Source organism: Rutidosis leptorrhynchoides, chromosome 10 (assembly GCF_046630445.1).
Source record: "Rutidosis leptorrhynchoides isolate AG116_Rl617_1_P2 chromosome 10, CSIRO_AGI_Rlap_v1, whole genome shotgun sequence".
Lineage (NCBI taxonomy): Eukaryota > Viridiplantae > Streptophyta > Magnoliopsida > Asterales > Asteraceae > Rutidosis > Rutidosis leptorrhynchoides.
Window position 1 is genome coordinate 208,624,028 of NC_092342.1, and position 24,586 is coordinate 208,648,613.

Genomic DNA, 24,586 nt, shown 5'->3' on the forward strand with positions numbered 1-24,586 from the left:
ATGTGTTAAACGAGTACTATACTTATTATAGTGATGAGAATCAACTGCCATAACACGCAAATTTGAGATTGTGAAAATTTGAAAAAGAGCATTAAATGCACTTCGTTCAGACATGCACGAGTGACCCTCACTTGCACGCGTGAGACATTACTCACACGAGTCAGTGCATGGTCGAGGCTCAACCGTGTAGCACTTATGCTCACTCGTATGACCTTAGTTATCACATAATGTAATGCTCACTCGTATATCTGTGCTGACACGTTTGATAAACTGCACGAGTCACCAAATGGTTGACCCTCACTCGCTTGATTATTACCTCAGCCATGTACAATGTCTGAACTGCATGTTTTTGCTCAAACGTATCAACAGTGACACGAGTGATATGTGAACCGCACGAATGACTTCTCAGTCACAAGTGTAAGGCTGTCACTCGTATGATTTAACCCGTGTTTGTAAAAATGACACTTTGTTGCAATTGTTGTGATGTTTTATCATTCTGGTTTCAGTTTCTAACAAATGTTTATTTCAGTTTGTTAAAGCTTGAAAGATGTCAGACAATTCAATTATACAGGAGGATCTTCTTCTCAATAACCCAGAGAATCAGGGGGATCAAGTTCCCGATCAACCAGTGGTCCCACCTGTTGTTCAACCAGTAGCTGCTGATTCATCTACTATACTGGAGATGGTTAAATAGAACAATCAGGTAGCTCTTTACAACATTGAGCTAGAGAAGGGGAGTCACTTTAAGGAGATTATTGAGTTTCTGCAAAGATCAAGGATACACACAGCTATCTCTACACCATGCACTGCCTATTACAGTCATCAAAGGGAATTCTAGAAGAATGTGAGACTTGATACTTCTGTCTCTCAAGTAAAACTAATTAGTTGTGTTAAAGGGAATGAGGTTGTGGTTTCTAAGATTGTGATCAGAAGAATTCTAAGATTCAATGATGAGAACTGTTCGTTGCTATCCCTGAATAGAGATTGAATTCATGGTTATTTCAAGAGATGCGGTTATCCTGGTGAACTTATCGGTAAATCTGAGCTTGTTAAGACATTCCTTCCACCACATTATCGTTACTTGGCTCATGTGCTGATGCATTTCCTAGGAGAAAGAAAAGCTGGTTTTGATAAACTTAATGAGAAGATGCAAAGCATGTTTGTTGCGCTAGTTCTTAAGGCACCTTATGATTTCTCAGGATTTGTTTTTCACTACTTTAAAGCAAATCATTTCAGTTCGACTCAAAAGTATCTCATTTAAGCAACATTTCTTCAACTGATCATTAATGATGCCGCCCTCAGTTTACCAAGAATTGAGTTTGATGTGATCCCTTTAGAAACAATTAATGTTGTCACTTTCAAAAGAATGATGCAAATAAGGAAGGATAAGTACAAGCCTGACTATGAAAGGGTATTAGTTTGTCATCTGAAGAAAGCTGATTATAGATGTCCATCAGGGAATGAATGGAGGAATGAGGGTTCTGACTCAAATTATAAGGTAACTGATGATGATGAAGAGGAAGATGAAAATGAAAGGAACATATATGAAACTCTGGGAGTTGATCAAGCGGATGTCAATGAGGAGGATGATGAAGCTACTGAGGATGATACTCACTTGATCTGCCAGAAGCGTAAGGGTAAAGAACTAATGACTTCAGAACTACCTCACAAGAAGGAAAGGAGAACCAAACACAAAAGTGACTCACCACAATGATCCTCTCGAGAAGGTTCAAGGAACCAAACTCAACGCCAACCTTCAGGTTTCATGAGAGATGCTAGAGCTGCTTCTGTATCATCTTAAGTGTCTGCACTTGAATTTAAAGAAGCTACAAGTCTTTTGATGTCAACTGTTACAAGGATGAACAACATTGAGAATCAAGCTGTTGAGGACAAGAAGGATAGTGCTATTAAGATTGAATCATTGGAGAAAGAAAATTGTAAGTTGTGGAAGTTAGTGAAGTGCCAGAAGGAGAAGGTGAAAGAAATGAGTAAGCAGCTGGTTGTGGTCCAAAACCAACATGAGAAGGAAATAAAAGAGTTGAATGATAAAGTCAACCAACTAGTGTCTGGATAAGCAAAGATGATTACCGAAGGTAAAGAATTGGACTTATCGAATTTAGGTGAAAGTGATGATGAAACCGATGATGTTGCTGATGACGTCCCTATTTCGATTATCCATTAGTTCTACCTATTCTAAGATTCAATGAATTTGGAAAGGTGTTTACAGCTAAATATTATATGAACTATTCAAATGTTTCTAATGATGCAGAAAACAGGGAGCTTCCACCAAGTAATTTCACAACAGCACAGCTTGATGCTCTGGCATACGACAATGATTATGACTCAAAGGATGCAGATACATTTAAAGCTGAAAACAAAGCTCCACAAGAAGAGCTATTTGATAAATCACCTCCCGAACTTATCCAAAATGCAAATGTGTGTGATGATAGTTTGAGTTTGGGAAAGGAAGATGCTCTAGGGTTTGTTGAGAAAGAGAATTTGAAAAATGATGTTATTGTTGAATCTGAAGGTGAATTTGAAACTAAAACTAAAGAAGAATAAGAATGGGAAGTTGATGTTGTGATACCTTCGCTTAGGCCATGCTTGAATAAGTTACTCAATACACTTAGTGACTTCTTTCAACTGAGTAAAGAAGAGATGGAAAAGAATCTGAATTATCTTGAGAAAGCAAGGAAGGTGTACAATAAAGAAGTGAAAGAAGCTAATGAAAAGCTTAAGAAGAATTAAAGTATTCATCATAAGAAACTGCTTGATTAGAAGAAGAAAAAAGAGAATGAGAAGAAAGAAAAGAAAATTCGAGTCGAACAAGCTTTAGCCGAGGGATGGAAAGAAATAAATAAGTGGTTTGACTGTGATGAAAGAGTCAGAGTGTGTCAAAATGTAGAAAAAATGAGATTCGATGGAGTTGGTGGAAAAAGAAAGTTGATAATTTGAATCAGGTCAATAAGCCAAAACTCGAGCATAAGTTTGTTAGTTTCTATCAGAAAGGAAAACGCACCAAGAAGTATGCAAAAGGGAAAATCTTGAGTTGGGGTTATTTCAAGAAGATAAATTGATTTGCTATCAAGAGGGAAGGAGGGTTTGATTATATGGCACGTCCAAGTCACTTCAAAACTCTGCCTTATTTCGAGATTATGCAAATTGCTAAGCTGAAGATGCTAAATGCTGAAGATAGTGATCTTTCTAGATGGTTTTAGAGGAAACTCAGGGTTGAGTATAAGACAAGTAAGTGGGATCTCTTCAAGTCGACAGCAGCCAGGTTCTCAATGCACCCAACAAAGTTAAATTCAAAAGGTGGACCAGTGCGTGTTGTTAAATTCGGATCAGCTAAGTATATGAAAAGATCTCCATTGATTGCAATGTCCTGGGATATTTGCAAAGACTTCAGGTGGTGGTCTTATGATGAGTTATCAGAGGAAGCAATTATCCTTACTGCTATTGAGAAGGAAGATGGAAGCATACAGTTTGACACTATTAGGATTTTGGATCCTATGTGGCTGAGGAACTTATCGAGGTTTGATGTGAGTGTTCTTTACAGGAATCACATAACTTACAGGGAAGATAAAAGAGAAGAGGCGATAAGATATCAGCGGGTGATTGATGTGTATCATGCCTACCCTACCAAAGACAGTGATGCTCAAAGCTTAAATTAAGTTCAAGCCAGCTGAAACATTTGTCTATTACTGTGATACTATGTGTGTGTGTTTGTTATGTGAGAGAGAATTCATGCTTGTGGCTATGATTAACTGTTGTTACTTTTGATTATTTTGTTTAATGAACGTTTACTTTTGTAATAGATGTTCCAAGTCCCAGGGGAGTTGTTAGTGCATTTGTTTAAATCCCTAGACATCTATCGGATGTTTATGAATAGTACTTCAGTTATTGGGTTACCATGATCACTCGTTATAATCCTATCTATGTTTGCATGTGCTTACAGGTACTGTAGGTACATGATATGGATGTTTGACCTAACTAGACTCAGTCACACGTACGAGTGAAGTCTCACCCATATGGATGACAAGCTCATACGCACGGTTGTGCTGAGCCGAGTCCTAAACCTAATTTGTTGGAACCCACACTAGTGAGTGATCAATTGTACGATTGAGTTTGCTCACTCATACAATTAAGAAGGTGACCCGTACGGTTGACAGATCAGTTGAGCTATATATAGTGTTATCTTCTTCATTTTAGGTTAAGCCTCTCATTTGTGTCACTCAGATCTGGTAACCATAGCCAATTTCTCTCTATGTGCTTCAAGTCCAAAACCTTGCTTAAGGTCAATAATAGCTCTAGGTGTTGATCTAATCACTCCTATCTTGTTGTGGTTTAACTAAATCAATCCCAAAAAGCATCTCATATTTACTAGAGGGTTTGATTCACTTATTCTGCCATTGTGTGTGTTAAACATGTTGGATTCGAAGATTTAAATCATGTGTTATCAAGGGGTTTAGTTACAAAGACTTCAAGTTAACTAAGCTGCCGCTCTTTGAAGGGAATCCTGACCCTTTAAAAAGCACTAGGTGGATCTCGAATGTTGAAGGATGTTTCCGGGTGAGTGAATGCCCACCCAATAAAAAGACAAGGCTTGCTACGAGCCTATTGAAGGGTACGAAAAAGACGTGGTACGTGGTTGGATGATAAGATCCTTGTGATGGGTAAAGAGCCTTTTGTAAGTTTGTCTTGGGATGATTTCAAGACTGAGTTATTTATAGAGTATCGCACTCAAGCTGATCTCACTCGAATCCGATATGAGTTGCGAAGTCTACGTCAAGGGTCTATGGAGCTAAACAATCTTAAGGCTATGTTTCTTGCTAAAGTACATATTTTTTTCCTAGTACTCTGGGAATGACCGCATGTTGATGGAGTATTTTCATAAGGCCTTGAACGATGACTTTTGGGTGAAGATTAGCCTTGGTCATGTTAAGTCATTTACCGAGTTATTTGATGTGGCAAAGGGCTTTGAATCCGATACCCTGAAAGCTAATGATGTTACGACAAGCAAGAGAAAGTTTGAAGCGAGTAGTGCCCCGAGTAAGAAGTCTAAGAGTGGGGCTGAAAGTGTAGGAAGTGTGAAGAAGGGAGGTTCTGGGGGTTATGTCCCTAATTGTTATCTTGTAGGCAAAAGGTTCACATGTCGCGCGATTGCCCAAACCCGTCCACTAAAAGTAAGATCACTTGTTTCAATTGCCATAAAGAGGGTCACCAGAAGTTAGAGTGTCCCGAGTTGACTACGGGTGATAAGAGTTATGACAACACCAAGCGTTTGAAAAAGGCGCGGGGCTCGTGAGGGGCCGAAATTTATTGATGACTACCGATGATGCTAAGAAGTCCAACGAAGTGATTTCAGGTACTTTCTTGGTTAATTCTAAACCCGCTAAGGTGCTATCCGATAGTGATGATGATATGTCATATGTTTCTTTAAAATATGCTGCTACTTTAGATTGTCCTTTATGTGATCTAGACTCTCCTTTAAAAGTCGAGATCTCTGATGGTAGGTTCTCGGTTGCTAATGGGGTGTATAAAAATTGCGTCATTGATTTCAGAATAGAGAAGTTTGATATTGACTTGCTTCCCATTACCTTGCGTGAATTTGATGTCATTGTGGGTATGGATTGGCTCGATCATAATAGAGCTAATCTTGTGTGTATTGAGAAATTTGTAAGGGTAAGAACCCCAAGTGGGGGAGAGCTAATCATGTACGGTGAAGCTCGAAGACGTCCCGTGCCTATTTGTACTTATGCTCGGGCTCGTCGACTCATGTCTAGTGGAGGCATGGCTTATCTAGCCCATGTAGTTGATAATTGTGATGATCCACATTCCATAAAATCTATTCCCGTTGTTAATGAGTTCATGGACATTTTTCGTGATGAATTACCGGGTGTTCCACCGGTTAAGCAAGTGGAGTTTCACATTGATTTGGTTTCGGGGTCCAACTCCATTGCCAAAACTCCTTGTCAGTTGGCACCAACCGAAATGCATGAGTTGTTGAATCAAACCCGAGAGTTGTTAGAGAAGGGTTATATCTGACTTAGTAGCGCGCCATGGGGTGCTCCAGTTTTGTTCGTAAAGAAGAAGGACGGTAGTTTGCGTATGTGCATTGATTACCGCGAGCTTAACAAAGTGACGATCAAGAATCATTCTTCGTTGCCTAGGATTGACGATTTATATATCAACTTCAAGGTGCGTGTTATTTCTCAAAAATCGATTTGCGATCCGATTATCACCAAATGCGGATCCGAGAAGAATATATTGAGAAGACGGCGTTTCGGACGTGATACGGGCATTTTAAGTTTGTAGTGATGCCTTTTGGTCTTATGAGTGCGCCCACGGCATTCATGGACCTTATGAACCGGGTGTGCCAACTTATGTTGAACATGTCGGTAATTGTGTTCATTGACGACATACTCGTTTATTCTAAGAGTATGAGGGAACATGACGACATACGCTCCATGTCACTACTACCCCGAAATTCGGAATACTTCCTATCCATTTCTTCTCGAAACGTACTCATTTGCTCCGCAACGGCGGCAGCAACTCTAGAGTTAAACTCCTCGTCATTCGTCTCGATCTCGTTTCGCGTCGTCATTCTAAAGAATGCAAAACGATTAGATCACGAACGTATAAAGCAACACGCATAACACCGCCCCATCTTGCTCAACACTCGTCGTACATCACTTGCTAGACACGATTTGCACCCGTAATAAGGTTTGCAAGTCCTTATTACGCACACACGCCGTATCAACTCGTTAATACAACGACCGCCTCGCTAGATGATATAAACAAACACAAACAAAATTCTACGCGATATGCACATACGCGAGAATTATTATCACAACACAATTAATATATTAATAATATCCACATTACTAATATAAACGTTAGTCCACCTACAAACAAGGCACTAACTATAACCTATTCCGACCCGTAATCCTACAAGTCCCGCAACAAATAAGCACACACAAAAGTCTAAGTCTAGGCACCTATCTCAAGTCACCTAAATCCCTTAGACCATGCTCTGATACCACTTGAAACAACCCGACCCGTATTAAGACCGGCCCATAAAATTTTTTCCTTTTAATACGCGTTAAATAATACTTTAGGTCCCAATTGTGTTTCCATAAACAACTTTAATACAATAATAAGTTTAATAACTTTAAAACATTTAATACATTAGTTAATTGTCCAAACGGACATACACGACCCGACTAGTTTAGTTTCCAACCAAAACCGAGCATGGTGATTTGGGACTACGCTACCCAAATCCTAATCGAATACAAAAGCAAGATCTTCTAAGCAACCTAGCCAAGATCTCTAATCCCCAAGCTTACCCGAGCCGCCAAGCATGCAATCCTATAAAAATAGCAACAACGAGAGGGTAAGCTAACGCTTAGTGAATGATAATATACTACATACATATATATGTATAAAATGGACACGCCACACAAATATCAAATACCGCATACCGAAGCATCCATGTATAAGGCAACTACACTAAGCATACCGTACGATCTCTAAGCAACAAGCTAAAGATATCAACAAAGTATAAGTTCACCAACGACGATGTGAACAACGCCAATAAGCTACACCCGGAGGGTTAGCTACAACACAAAATTACATTAATATATATAACAATATAAAACGAATAAGGTTAACCCCTTAACCCATTCCCGAATACCAAACGCCACAATGAAGATTGGCCGAGCTACACGAGCCTTAGTAATCCGAACCCACACGAGATTACTATCTTCACAACATCGAGGTTGGCCGAACTACACGAGCCTTAGTAACCCGAAACCACACGAGATTACTACCTCAATAAGATGACCGAACTACACGAGTCATCGTGAATCCGAACTACACGCGATTCACTTCTCAACATCAAAACCCACGATCACTGGATTATAAAATCCACCACATCGGGGCCATCCAAAACCACATCACAATATATGTGATAACGTACACACAAGTGTACACCTCGCCGAAAGGAGGTCAACCAAAATGCACAACCGTGCCAATTGGACCTATACACAAGTCCATCAAAACCACCTATATGTGAATTGAGCTCTATAACCGAGAACCACTTCACCCGACCCGCACCCATCCTACACATACATATGCATATAGGATATTAACACTCACCTGTCACCTTGAAGAATGCTTCCAAGTAATCCGCAACTCGTCAATGGAAAGTACCTATTCCATTATCACAAATACAACAACACACTTAGATTGTATCTACAAACCAACCCAATTCGACACCTAGTGCAATTTCGACCCAAATGCACTTCCAAGGACAAACCGCGCCCAAACTAACCAATAATCACTAACACAAGTGATAATGGTCCTAATATGCCAATTAAACCCGAACACAAGTGTTAAACACTTATCGTTCTCAAAATCGCCCATAAACCCTAATTTTGACCCATAAGGTCAAAATCTCACCATTTACAAGTTTTGACACCAAAACATGTTTAACTCGATTTCATACATCAACTTAATCCATTTCAAGTTTATAAACCTCAACGAATCGACGTTCGGGTTATAATCCTCAACAAACCCTAATTTCGACTCTAGTCAAAGTTAGTCAACCACAAGAACCCTAAAGGTCTCCAAAGCACTAATAATCACTAATACTAGTGATTATACACCATTCTAAAGTCTTAAACATGGTTAAATCATTAACCAACCCAAAACCCGCCTTTAACACTTATAAACCCGAATCTTGGTGTTAATCTTCAATTAACAACTAAATGGGTTCCATCTATGAATCATACAATCAAAAGCCCCAAATTTGAATGATGAACACGAAAATGAAATTCGGAGTTAGAGCTTACCACTAGTATCACCGTGTAGCTAAGAACGAGGAGAACAAACTTGTCAACTACGCCAAAGATCAAATCCCGCTTCTTCCTTTCCAAAAATCCCTTTGAAATCAAATGGGTGTTTGAGTTTTGAGAGAAAAATGAAAAGAAAAGGAAAATGAAATTAGGAAAATGAATGAGTGGATGAGGTTAAAGCCTCAAATCTGGCTCAATCATGAAATGACCAAATTGCCCTTGAACTTCATTTAATATTACAAGAATCTGGTGCCAGTTCGTGCAGTTTGCCGCGCCGCGGCCTTAAATGTCACGCCGCGACATTTGACTAAGTTTGGGATCATTTTAAACCTAACTTCTGATCTTTGTTTCAGTAGAATGCCGCGTCGTGGCCTCGTTTGTCGCACCGCGACCTAAAGCTTGACCTGAGCCCTTCTCCCGCGTACAAGACTTTAACACCCGAACACGTCTCAAATCCTTCAAACTCCTATCGTACATACCCAATACACCTATAAATCATATACGGGGAAAACGGGTTGTTACAACTCTCCCCCACTTAGATTCGATCACATCCTCGTGATCCTCGTCACTTAACCAAACGGACCACACTTCACGGTCCTCAAACATAAGTTCCAACCGACTTTCCTAAGCAATTCTTCCCAATGAATTGCCTTCGACAACTAAATCGTCACCCGCGATTTATCAATTCCACAATCCGAGCACTAGCACTAACTCAATCCCTCACATCGGGAAAACTCAACCAATCTTGTATCGAGATACCAATCCCTAGCGTACCATACCAAGTACATCGCTAGTAACAACCGCACATCAGAATAACGTCAACCATCTAAACCGACGAAGACCGATCCAAATGACTATGGCAACGCTAATCCCAAGGTATACAAAATCGACTATCGTCACACCCGTAACAACACGTGAGCGAAACACGGCTATCGCCTCACTAATCATACAACATGGTCCTCACGACCCCACCATCGGCGTATAAAACAACCGATAGTTCAAACATCACGGTCCTTACGACCCCACCATCGGTGTATAAAACAACCGACAGATCGCACAACACGAAGGCTGGCTGAAAACACACGCGCCTTAGTGAATCCGAACTACACGCGACTCACTACCTTCACCACAACAACAATCGGGATTGGCCGAACTACACGCGCCTTAGTGAATCCGAACTACACGAGAGTCACTATCCCGGAGGAATGACCGAACTACACGAGTCATTTGTGAATCCGAACTACACGAGACTCACTCCTCAATACAATGACCGAAACCACACGAGTCATTTGTGAATCCGAACTACACGCGACTCACTTCCACAATAAGATGACTGAAACCACACGTGTCATCATGAATCCGAAACCACACGCGATCCACTACCATGATGAAGTCAGCGGACCTGAAGATCATGCTTCACCAAACTCAACACCGGATGAAGTCAGCGGACCCCGTCAACGGTCATGCTTCACCGATATAATACCTCGCTCATGATGAAGTCAGCGGACCCCGAAGGTCATGCTCCACCAATCGCATACTCCCATGATGAAGTCAGCGGACTCGAAAGTCATGCTCCACCAATCAATAACCATGATGAAGTTAGCGGACTCGAAAGTCATGCTCCACCAATCAATAACCATGATGAAGTCAGCGGACTCGAAAGTCATGCTCCACCAATCAATAACCATGATGAAGTCAGCGGACCCCGAAGGTCATGCTTCACCAATCAACGCCTTTTTGGCCTCGAACAACGAGTAGCGTAACATCGTGCTCTGCTACACTATAGTGAACCCTAATGGATACCACTATCTATCCACACAATCGAGCAAGAACCACCTATATCAAACATAGGCACAAAACAAAAGTTCTCTAGAAGAGAATCCGATACACACATCCCTTAACCGAGGGATTTCACCTTGCTCGTCAAACACGTCCATTATCTTTCAACGAGATTTACCACATTACCACATCGGTGATAATTCAAATCCAAAATCATAAGTACAATTTAACCGAAATCGTACTCTACCACAAACCGACCAAAACTAGGTCCCAACACAATTTTTGGACCTACTCAAACGTCATTCGAAATCTCACCCTAAGGCCTCCTCGTGCGGGAGTGTAACTCCCCCACTTGGAACTACATTCCATCTCCACTACTCGTACAACTGTACAATTCTACCAAAGGTAGACTTTACAAACGATTGGGCTCACACGACCCATCACCATATCTTGCTCCAGCCTTGAGCACAAGAAGGATTTCAATCAATCCTTAAACACTTCGAACGAAAAGTGTACCACGATTTCACAAACCATACCCTCGCAATCATCCAATTGCTTTAGTTTGTCAACTTCCACCTTGTCACTCATGTACCTAAGGGTTTCACTTCGGTACCCTAAGTACAATGTAACCACAACATAATCGGAGTCGAACACCACGCTAGTAGGTATAAAAGAGGAACCTAATGTCGCGTCTTATATACTCCATTACCAACATACATCGAGATTCAAAACACTCGATCTCAAGGTTTTCAGCCACTCGTCGAACCTCACGGTTCATCGACCTCCATACAAAAGCGAACACGCGCTTAACAACCGAACACCAAAACCCATTTCTATGGCTTGGTAGAAACATTTCCAAATACTAAGGAATGCTTGGTGGCACCAAGTCTTACGCCCTTCGCCCGACAATCAACGTCACCATTGGGTACTTCCATTAGGGACGTCACCCATAACAATAATATGCACAACACAAGGCATTTTACAAACTCAAATTCAACGGCACTTAATAAATAATCAAAGGGCATATTTATTAAAACGAAACGTACATTAACATCTCCTTGCCGCACCCGTCCCCGCTAACTTGGGACATTCCGACTTACGATGTCCTTCTTCTTGGCAATTGAAACACACCATACCATCACCCTTTGGTATCAAACATTCCCAAGACTTGTGACCCCTCATGCCACAATTGTAACATCTAGATGCACTAGAATCCGGTATACCCGTCCGCGTACCACCCGTGCTCACACTCAGACCCTTAGTCCTCTTACTCGGAGCACCATACGAAACAACCCTTCTCTCACTTGAAGGTTCACCAATCTTAGATCGCGTATACGACTCGAAACCTCTAGCCACGATGAATAATTCCGCAAACAATTTCGCGTGACCCCGGCTAATCTTATTCTTCAAGTCATCATTCAAGGTTCTATAGAAATCTTACATCAACAAATTATCATTCCCCAAATACTCCGGGCAAAAATGAGCCTTCGCCATAAAGGTCGTCTTGAGAGTATTCAAATCCATAGAACCCTGTTGCAAATTTAGCAACTCATTACGCATTTCCGACAAATCGGCTGAAGTCCGGAACTCCTCGAAGAATTCCTTCTTAAACCCGTCCCACGATAACTCCATAAACGGTTCACCACCGACAAGATCAATCTTACCATCCAACCAATCCTTTGCCCTACCCCGCAACAAACTAGTAGCGAGTCTCGTCTTCTTCTCAGGAGGGCATTCAATAGTACGAAAACACCCTTCGACATCCAAGATCTAAGTTGTGCTTACCAAAGGATCCAATTTCCCGTCATACATCGGGGGTTTAGTCCTCATGAAGCTCTTAAGGCAACGCTCCATGTCACTACTACCCCGAAATTCGGAATACTTCCTATCCAGTTCTTCTCAAAACGCACTCATTTGCTCCACAATGGCGGCCGCAACTCTAGAGTTAAACTCCTCATCATTCGTCTCGATCTCGTTTCGCGTCATCATTCTAAAGAATGCAAAACGATTAGATCACGAACGTATAAAGCAACACGCATAACACCGCCCCATCTTGCTCAACACTCGTCGTACATCACTTGCTAGACACGATTTGCACCCGTAATAAGGTTTGCAAGTCCTTATTACGCACACATGCTGTATCAACTCGTTAGTACAACGACCGCATCGCTCGATGATATAAACAAACACAAACAAAATTCTACGCGATATGCACATACGCGAGAATTATTATCACAACACAATTAATATATTAATAATATCCGCATTACTAATATAAACGTTAGTCCACCTACAAACAAGGCACTGACTATAACCTATTCCGACCCGTAATCCTACAAGTCCCGCAACAAATAAGCACACACAAAAGTCTAAGTCTAGGCATCTTTCTCAAGTCACCTAAATCCCTTAGACCATGCTCTGATACCACTTGAAACAACCCGACCCGTATTAAGACCGGCCCATAAATTTTTTTCCTTTTAATACGCGTTAAATAATACTTTAGGTCCCAATTGTGTTTCCATAAACAACTTTAATACAATAATAAGTTTAATAACTTTAAAACATTTAATACATTAGTTAATTGTCCAAACGGACATACACGACCCGACTAGTTTAGTTTCCAACCAAAACCGAGCATGGTGATTTGGGACTACGCTACCCAAATCCTAATCGAATACAAAAGCAAGATCTTCTAAGCAACCTAGCCAAGATCTCTAATCCCCAAGCTTACCCGAGCCGCCAAGCATGCGATCCTATAAAAATAGCAACAACGAGAGGGTAAACTAATGCTTAGTGAATGATAATATACTACATACATATATATGTATAAAATGGACACGCCACATAAATATCAAATACCGCATACCGAAGCATCCATGTATAAGGCAACTACACTAAGCATGCCGTACGATCTCTAAGCAACAAGCTAAAGATATCAACAAAGTATAAGTTCACCAACGACGATGTGAACAACGCCAATAAGCTACACCCGGAGGGTTAGCTACAACACAACATTACATTAATATATATAACAATATAAAACGAATAAGGTTAACCCCTTAACCCATTACCGAATATCAAACGATACAATGAAGATTGGCCGAGCTACACGAGCCTTAGTAATCCGAACCCACACGAGATTACTATCTTCACAACATCGAGGTTGGCCGAACTACACGAGCCTTAGTAATCCGAAACCACACGAGATTACTACCTCAATAAGATGAACGAACTACACGAGTCATCGTGAATCCGAACTACACGTGATTCACTTCTCAACATCAAAACCCACGGTCACGGGATTATAAAATCCACCACATCGGGGTCATCCAAAACCACATCACAATATATGTGATAACGTACACACAAGTGTACATCTCTCCGAAATGAGGTCAACCAAAATGCACAACCGTGCCAATTGGACCTATACAAAAGTCTATCAAAACCACCTATATGTGAAGTGAGCTCTATAACCGAGAACCACTTCACCCGACCCGCACCCATCCTACACATACATATGCATATAGGATATTAACACTCACCTGTCACCTTGAAGAATGCTTCCAAGTAATCCGCAACTCGTCAATGGAAAGTACCTATTCCATTATCACAAATTCAACAACACACTTAGATTGTATCTACAAACCAACCCAATTCGACACTTAGTGCAATTTCGACCCAAATGCACTTCCAAGGACAAACCGCGCCCAAACTAACCAATAATCACTAACACAAGTGATAATGGTCCTAATATGACAATTAAACCCGAACACAAGTGTTAAACACTTATCGTTCTCAAAATCGCCCATAAACCCTAATTTTGACCCATAAGGTCAAAATCTCACCATTTACAAGTTTTGACACCAAAACATGTTTAACTCGATTTCATACATCAACTTAATCCATTTCAAGTTTATAAACCTCAACGAATCGACATTCGGGTTATAATCCTCAACAAACCCTAATTTCGACTCTAGTCAAAGTTAGTAAACCACAAGAACCCTAAAGGTCTCAAAAGCACCAATAATCACTAATACTAGTGATTATACACCATTCTCAAGTCTTAAACATGGTTAAATTATTAACCAACCCAAAACCTGCCTTTAACACTTATAAACCCGAATCTTGGTGTTAATCTTCAATTAACAACTAAATGGGTTCCATCTATGAATCATACAATCAAAAGCCCCAAATTTGAATGATGAACATGAAAATGTCATTCAGAGTTAGACCTTACCACTAGTATCACCATGTAGCTAATAACGAGGAGAACAAACTTGTCAACTACACCAAAGATCAAATCCCGCTTCTTCCTTTCCAAAAACCCCTTTGAAATCAAATGGGTGTTTGAGTTTTGAGAGAAAAATGAAAAGAAAAGGAAAATGAAATTAGGAAAATGAATGAGTGGATGAGGTTAAAGCCTCAAATCTGGCTCAATCGTGAAATGACCAAATTGCCCTTGAACTTCATTTAATATTACAAGAATCTGGTGCCAGTTCGTGCAGTTTGCCGCGCCGCGGCCTTAAATGTCATGTCGCGACATTTGTCTAAGTCTGGGATCATTTTAAACCTAACTTCTCCCGCGTACAAGACTTTAACACCCGAACACGTCTCAAATCCTTCAAACTCCTATCGTACATACCCAATACACCTATAAATCATATACGGGGAAAACGGGGTGTTACATGGTGTTAAATGTACAATTTATTCGGATCATAAGAATAAAGTACTTCTTTGATCAACGTGATTTAAACAACCGTCAGTGACGATAGTTGGATTTGTTGAAGGATTATGATCTTGAGATACTTTACCACCCGGGTAAAGCTAATGTGGTTGGGGATGCATTAAGTCTGAAGAACCAAGTTCCGAGTTTGCAAGTAAAGTCGTTGCGAATAATTCTTTCAAATGATTTTTTTGAGAAACTCGGCGAGGTTCAAATTGAGGCGTTTGTTAATTTTAAGCGCGAAGAGCGAATTCAAGGACAAACAGAGTCGATTGTCCTAGGCTCGCATGGGTTTTTGTGTTTTCAAGGTCGAGTGTGGGCGCCAAAATTGGGTGGTCACCGTACGGTGCTACTCGATGAGGCGCACAAATTGAAATATTCTATTCATCCGAGTGCTACAGATGTATCTTGATTTGAAGAAGGAGTATTGGTGGCCCAGTATGAAGCATGATGTGGTTAAGTATGTTGAGCAATGTGTTACTTGCTTGCAAGTTAAGGCCGAACATCAAAAGCCTTATGGTATAGTGCAACCACCGTTAGAGATCTCGAAGTGGAAGTGGGAGTATCTTACCATGGATTTTATCACTAAATTGCCAAAGACGGCGAGAACCAATATGATATAATTTGGGTGATCGTTGACCGGTTGACGAAAAGTGCCTTGTTTCTTCCTATACATAAGGTGATTTCATCGGAAGCATTGGAAAGGTTGTTCATTAAAGAGGTGATTTCGAGACACGGGGTACAGGTGTCTATTATTTCGGATCGAGAAACGTGTTTTACTTCTCGATTTTTGGGTAAGTTTCATAGTGTAATAGGTACTCAAGTGAAATAGAGCACCGCCTATCATCCTAAAAAGGACGGTCAAAGCAAAAGGACCATCCAAACCTTGGAGGATATGCTTCGGGCGTGTGTAATAGATTTTGGTGGAAGTTGGGATGAGCCATTGGTGGATTTCTCGTGCAATAATAGCTACCATGGTAGTATTGGAATGCTATCGTATGAGATGCTTTATGGACGGAAGTTGGTCGAGGTGGTTCTTGAGATGAACCAAAAAATTAATGTTATTCGAACCCACCTCAAAGCGGCACAAGATCGACAAAAGTCGTATGCGGATAAGCTTAGGCGATTGATTGAAATTAATGAAGGTTATATGGTGTTGCTTAAGGTGTCACCATGAAAGGGTGTGATTAGGTTCCGGAAGCGGGGGAAACTTGCTCCTCGATTTATCTGACCTTTTAAAGTATTGACACGTGTTGGCGAAGTTGCCTATCATTTGGAGTTACCCGAAGAGCTTGCGGGAATCCATAACACATTTCATGTTTCCTATCTTCGCAAGTGTATTGCGGATGACTGATGTGGGTGCCGTTGAATGAGATTACTCTAAACAACAAATTAGAGTATGTGGAGGTGCCAGTTACTAGTCTTGATGAAAAGGTTAAAGAGATTCAGAATAAGAGGATTCGGACTTATAAGGTGCAATGGTGGCACCGAAGGGGTTCGAGTGTACTTGGGAATCAGAGGAATTTGTGTTGGAACATCTGCCTTCATTGCTTATTTCTTGGGTCGCGGGGACACGAACTGGTCTACGTGGGGGAGAGTTGTAACACCCAAGATTTTCAATCAAGAAGGATTTATGGTTATATGTTGGTTCAAGGCCAAAAAGTCTTGTTTGGTGTAAAACTGAAAAAGTGCACTCTATGTTGTCGGTAAAACTGAATCTAAGACTTGCACGGGTTTTGTGAGTTAAGGAATAAGGAATGACGTTCCAGAAGGGGGAACGACATTCCAAATGCTGGAACGACGTTCCAAAATCAGGAACGACGTTGTGAAACAATGAAAATGGTTTCCAGCTAAACAGAACGTTCTGGAGCCGTTTGAGGAACGACGTTCCTTTAAGTGGAACGAAGTTCTTATTTTACGTATGTGCGGAATGACGTTTCGTAGTCTGGAATGACATTCCTGTTGCAGATCTGTGATTTTGAACCCATTTTAAGGGTTCTAAATGAGGGGCAATTGGGTCTTTTTACTTGTGGACGACCTTATGGCTGGTAAACTGATCCAAAACTCATTCATAATTCATTTCACATCCACCCAAATCTCTCATCTCTCTTAGAGTGAAAAAGCTTAACTTAGAGAGAGAAAGCTTAGTTTGAGGAAGAAGGAGTTTGATTCTCTTCAACTAGCTACGTTGTGGTAGTGGTGGTAAGTTCTAACTCCGAATTTTATTCAATTTTATGTTAGGGTTTGAACTTGCATGTTCTTGAGAAAACTCATCTGGCTCACAAATGGGTGTTTGAAGCCAGTTGTGGGTATTGTTGACCCTTATTGGTGGGTTTTGGGTTAGAATACGTTTTGGCCATGTTAGGGCTTGCAATTTGGGTATAATCATTAGGATTAGTGATTTTGTTGTGGAATGGAACCCAAATGGGTGTGTTTAGAAGTATGAATTTCGGTGTAAACCCAATTTGGGTCAAAATGAGTCTTTTAGTTGAAATGGGTCATAAAGTGCTTATAGCATTTTACCATAATTTGTGTTTTGGTGAGTTTGAGCCAAAATCACTACCCATTAGTGATTTGGGGTATTGGGGTCTTGTTTGACCTAGTTGGTGGTTAGGTGCAATTTGGGTCAAATTTGCACTTGGGGGTTTTGGGTCAAGCTACTAGTGTTTATAGCTTGATGTTGTGTTTTATGGTAGGTGACTTGCTTTCGAATCAATTTTGAAGTCCTAGCTTGGTTATGACTTATCTAAGTGTTCATGGTGAGTGGAGTATTTATATGTGTATATATATAAATTGTTTGCTTGCGGGGTTTAGTGGCGAGTACTATCCGGATGTGATGGATTTGTTCTTTGTTGGCCACTTGGTGCAAAGTGGTTAGTGATATCTTTAATGGTTCGCTCTTTGTTGGCCACGTTGCATTTGGGGAAGTGGTGAGTGTTGGGTACATAAAAGTCCACTCTTTGTTGGCCACTTGCGAGGATGTGGTAAGTGTCACCATTGGGTCTCACTTTTTATTGGCCACATTCGGGTGTATATGGTAGCGCCATCCGGGAGGTGCTTTTATTGGCCATATACACGGGTTGATGATGCTAATCATTTGATGACTATCACATTTGAGTATGGATATATAGTGTTCATTTGTAGTGTGTTTGTAGTGTAGCGTGTTATATTATTGTTTTATGCAATTAACATGCTAGCTTGTACTTGGATTGTGTTTATTTGCGTTTGTGATGCTATCTTATATGCGGTTATGTGTAAGTTGCGCAAGTAAGTGGTTTATGTATGTATGCATATAAGTATTGCACTCACTAAGCATTGTAGCTTACTCCCTCGTTATTTATGTTTTTATAGATGGTGGCACTTCGAAGGACAAGGGTAAGGGATTGGCTTAGCTTGCACATTGGTGGTCTTGGAAAGGCGCTTTTGGTAACGGCCCCGACAGTCATGCTCACTTTTGGGTAACATTGGTTAAATGGGTCATGTTAAACATTGGTTAAATTGTGGGACTTGAGTTCCCAATCTTGTAAACTTGTAATTTGATGTATTTTGAATTTTGTTTAACATCTAAGCACGTTATGGTAATCCAAAACTTGTGTTGTTACAATTACTATTAATGGCAAAACAAAATATGATATTTTTACAAGTCTTTTAATAAATCGGTTTGGGTCATTTCAATTTGATTGACGAGAATCATATTTTGAGGGGGAAAAAAGGCGATAATTCTTGATAATTGTTCGACATTTCGCGTACTTTTTCAGTTCATCATGACAATTGATTAAGAGATTTCCAAGCTTAAAGCTCAAATTACAAAAATGAGTTCACTTCTTTCTCAAAGCAAAGTGAGAGAAGAAAAGATAGAAGCTAAAGTATGTACACTGCAACAAAACTATGATCGACACAGAGAACGTATAAAGAACAAAATGCGTGTGCCATGCTAATCATCAAAGGACTCAAAAAGGAAAAGAAAGATTATCTTTCTAAAATTTCCAAATTGAAAGATCAAATTTCAAAGATGGAGTTCAAATCATCTACAAGTTCTTCATGGGAAGAAATATTACCACATTTGAAACCCGAGATGGTGTCAATAGGAGTTAATACTGATACGATATCATTAGTGGATGAACCAACAACTATGATTCCAAATTCTCCTCAAACGATTGAGAAGAAGGTCATCAAGACGGAATCCACTCCTACAGTTCCTAAACCTAAGACATCATTTTCCTCAAGTAAAAACATATATTCCAGTTACGAGACCAATGTCAATCGTCCGTTTCTGAAAACAACATATGGGGAGAATGGAGAAATTAGTGGTTATCGAGATCAATATGGTTGGTTTCACACAAAATGAAGAAGCTATTCATAGGTTCGAGAAAAACCCCTCGTACCAAAGTTGACCTAGTTTCTAAAACCCCAAAGCTTTAGTTTCTAAAACAAGTGTCAAGTGATAAAGGCCTAATCAAAACTGACACCACACTCGGTTCTTCAACACCAACAAAATACTCTTTTCAAGAGTTTCTCAAGTTTAAGCCAAGGTCCGTGATTATGGCTAAAACTTCATTCCCTTCTGTACCACCAGAATTATTCTCACAAGATAAACCAAGTATTCCAACAAATTGGAGTGAATAATCCATAGATGCAATTGATAATACCTACAAGTGGTATTATAAACGAAGATGATTTGACTTCACTACAGTTTCCATATACTTATGTATGGGACCTACTCTTCAAATAGATGTTAAACATCACATGTTCCTTGATTGACGTAACTTGTCAAGGGGAGAAAATGTTCTAACTTTTAGGGGGAGCAATGACTCTTCTTTCTAGGGGGAGTAAACACATGCTTAACACGATTCCTGACTCTGATACCTTGATTAAGTTTCCATATTAGTCAAGGGGGAGCTATGAATGAAGATACAACGACGATTACTTTTGCATAGGCCCTTATGCCCTTTCCCTCTCTGATCATAATATCTCATGACCCGGAAAATTTTGACTTATTTTGAACTTAATTCTCTAAATGATTTCATAATTCTGACACGATAGGCAAAGTCTATAATGTTGAGTCTCAAAAATTTTTGAACTATTTACATACATTCATTTAACTTCGACCAGTTTCGACGATTCACGAACCATTATTTGTTATTAAATGTGTGTGTATATTTGTGTATATATATATATTATATATATATATATATATATATATATATATATATATATATATATATATATATATATATATATATATATATATATATAATTACATGTATATGTAATAACTTAAAATAATAATATACGATATAATTAAATTGTTATTAAAATGAATCTATATATAATGTATATTAAATATAATTATTAAATGATTGTAAACCTTGTTTATCATTCGATTATTATTTAGAGATTTTTAATTCGAACTTATGTGATTTTAAAATAAACAGTGATCCGAAAATGAGTTATATAAATTATAGACTTATTAAAAGTATATTTAGGATCTAATTATTAAATTTTAACACTTTTTATATTTTACCTGGGATCGAGTGCGGACAGTGATTTAATTATTATTTAATAGTTAATGATCTATATTATACATTAATGACTTAAATAAATAAAGGAATTTAATTTAAGAATTTAGAATTTTTCCGTATACTTTTTATCCGTCACCGATTTTTCATGGGACACAATTTAGCACTCCATGGGAAACTGTCAGCACAATAATTCTAGAGGTTGCTTATGAATTCAATGCACACGTTTATTAAAATTATATATTATTAATATTATTATATTATTTGTGTTCTCAATTAACATCTCCCGTGATTGAATTATTAACATTTTTACTGTTTTGCATTTGATTCCCCCACTCACCTATTAAATATATATGTGTATACATTTGCAGAGAGTGATAGACTCCCACTTCTTTCTTCTTGTATCTTTATATTTTTTTTGTTGATCTCCCATAACCCACCATCTTCAAAACCCATTTGCTAACTACAACTTTCTATTTCCAAACAAAACCGAACCATTTGCTTGATGTTGTAGTCGACAAGCAGAACCACCAACGGAGAACCCATCTTTCTCCTGCTATTAGTCGACTTCCAAACTCACAAACACTTCATCTTGGTCGACCATTTAATACTGCTATTGTTTACTTTTTCCGCCTACTGTTGTTACACAATCACCAAACCATGACCAAATTGCTTCTGCTACTCCTCTCCTGTTTTCTGTTCCAAACAGCCAAATTCAACCACCATGATCTTCTCCATTCGACAACCATGGCCACCAAGACAAACCGTCACCTTCATCACCATCACGAACCCACTTCCTTTATCTACTGTTCGAATCACGATCTTGATAATGCTAAAAACGAACACATATTTCATAGCATTATCCTTCAAGAAAGACAAGCTTTTAGTTGCAATTGTTCTATTTACAAGTGATATTCGTTTAAATAATAAAAGGTGGAGACAAAAGACAGATTCGACGATTTGAAGACGCAAATGACCAAAATGCTAAAAAGTACAAAGTACAATCCAAGTGGTTCAATTTATTGATAAGAAACGTCTAAAAGTTACAAGAGTACGAGCCGCGAAACGCAAAGTACAAGATATTAAATCGTACGAAAGGACGTTCGAAAATCCGGAACCGGGACATGAACCAACTATCAACGCGTGACGCAACGGACCTAAAATTACAAGTCAACGATGCACACGAATATAATATAATATATATATATATATATATAATTATATAAAATTATATATATTATATTATATATTAAATAAATACGAGCAGCCTACTTTTAAAATGCAATGTGACCAGGAGATGGCTGCCATGCGATCGCATGGCCTGGTAGCCTTAAACCCATGCGATCGCATGGCTCACTGTAGCTGGCCAGGTTCTATAAATACCACGATTTCGGACGAGTTTAAAACACAATATATTATCTATCTCTCACTCTCTTAAATATATATTTATATTTATATTTTAATTATAATTTTAATATTAAAGTTTAATAATAATAAGGTTATGTTAGCGAATGTTTTAAGTTTGTAAGTCGAAACTCTATCCGTGTAACACTACGCGATTAATAGTCATTGTAAGTTATGTTCAACCTTTTTAAATTAATGTCTCGTAGCTAAGTTATTATTATGATTATTTAAATTGAAGTAATCGTGATGTTAGGCTAAATAATAAAGACGGGGTTATTGGGCTTTGTACCATAATTGGGGTTTGGACAAGAAAACGACACTTGTAGAAATTAGACTATGGGCTATTAATGGGCTTTATATTAACTAAACGATACCTCGTTAATTTAATATAAAGGTTACAATTTGACGTATCTATAAATAACCACATATGCTTAATCGGGTATGGTGGGCGGGATATTTATAAATACAAATTATTGTTCATATGACCAGACATGGGGATGGATTAATAGTTAATGGACTCATTAAAACAGAGGTGGATTACATTCAAGGGTAATTGGTGTAATTGTTAACAAAGTAGTAAAACCTTGGATTACACGTAGTAGATAAACTGGTGTATTCATTAAACAAAGTATTAAGACCTTGTTACAGTTCGAATCCCCAATTAGTTGGAATATTTGACTTCGTGTATAAGGATAATTTGACGAAGATCCTCGCACTTTATATTTATGACTAATGGACTATTATGGACAAAACCGTATGGACATATCGAATAATTCAGGACAAAGGAGAATTAACCCATGGTAATAAATTAAAATCAACACGTCGAACATAATGATTACGGAAGTTTAAATAAGTATAATTCCTTTATTTTATATCTTATCGCACTTTTAATTATCGTACTTTTTAATTATCGCAATTTTATTTATCGTCATTTTATTTATCGCACTTTAAATTATCGCACTTTTATTATCGTTATTTACTTTACGCTTTAAATTAAGTTATTTGTATATTTAATATTTTACATTAGGTTTTAATTGCGACTTAAGACATAAAATCGACAAACCGGTCATTAAACGGTAAAACCCCCCTTTTATAATAATAATATAATAATACTACTTATATATATATATATATATATATATATATATATATATATATATATATATATATATATATATATATATACACACACACACAAATATAGTTTTTAAAAAATATAGCGTTAAACTTGGCTAGCTCCCTGCGGAACGAACCGCACTTACTAAAAACTACACTACTTTACGATTAGGTACACTACCTATAGTGTTGTAGCAAGGTTTAGGTATATCCACTCTATAAATAAATAAATAACTTGTGTAAAATTGTATCGTATTTAATAGTATTTCGCAATAAAAATATAACTATTTCGTATACACCTCGCATAACATCAAATATTTTTGGCACCGCTGCCGGGGATTTCATCAACGCCGAAAGCTAAACGCTATAAAATTGTTTTTAGTTTTTAAGATATTTTTGTAAAAATACAATATTTCTTATTTTGTAAAAATATTTTGTTAAAAATACAAAAATATAAAAACATAATAAAAAACAAAAAATATATATATATATATATATATATATATATATATATATATATATATATATATATATATATATATATATATATATATATATATATATATATATATATATATATATATATATATTTTTAAGAGTTTGTTTAAAATATATAAAAATTATAAAGTATTTCTATTTCTATTTTAGTTTTTAAAATATAAGTTTTTATTTTTTTATATAAATATTTTATATAAGTTAAAAAAATAATTAAAAGAATAATCGAGCCTGGTCCTGTAGTAGCCCAACAATCTGATCCGAAATTTAGGCCCATGCGATCGCATGAACTGGAGGCTTCAAATCCATGCGACCGCATGGTGATGTCTGACACGTCTGAAACCTTGGACAGTCGAATTAGGGTTAAGGTTTATTAATTATTATTATCAATTAATTAACTAATTAGGGTTTTATATAATAATAATTAGTCTTAGTTTTATTTAATTTGTATTTTTAAGTTATAATTAGTTTTAATAAATATATAAACTTAATACTATTATAAAATAATAATATAAAAATAATATTTTTATAAAAATAGGTAATTTTATCATTTTTGTATCTTTTTATTATTTAGTACGTAATTGTATATTTATCGTAACCAGTTTTAAACTTAGTATTTTGCCATAGTAGCTCTACATTTTTAGGCTTTGCCGTAAAATCCCTTAAGTGCATTTCTTTAGACTAAGATTTAG

The 24,586-nt window shown here is 38.0% G+C and overlaps 1 protein-coding gene across 1 annotated transcript; it reads left to right on the forward strand.

Annotated features, from left to right (window-relative positions):
- The first annotated feature begins 5,325 nt into the window (after window positions 1-5,325).
- LOC139870784 (uncharacterized) lies at window positions 5,326-6,048 on the forward strand. Its single transcript, XM_071858559.1, has one exon. The coding sequence runs from the start codon at window positions 5,326-5,328 to the stop codon at window positions 6,046-6,048; it is 723 nt and encodes a 240-aa protein (XP_071714660.1).
- Window positions 6,049-24,586: the final 18,538 nt, after the last annotated feature.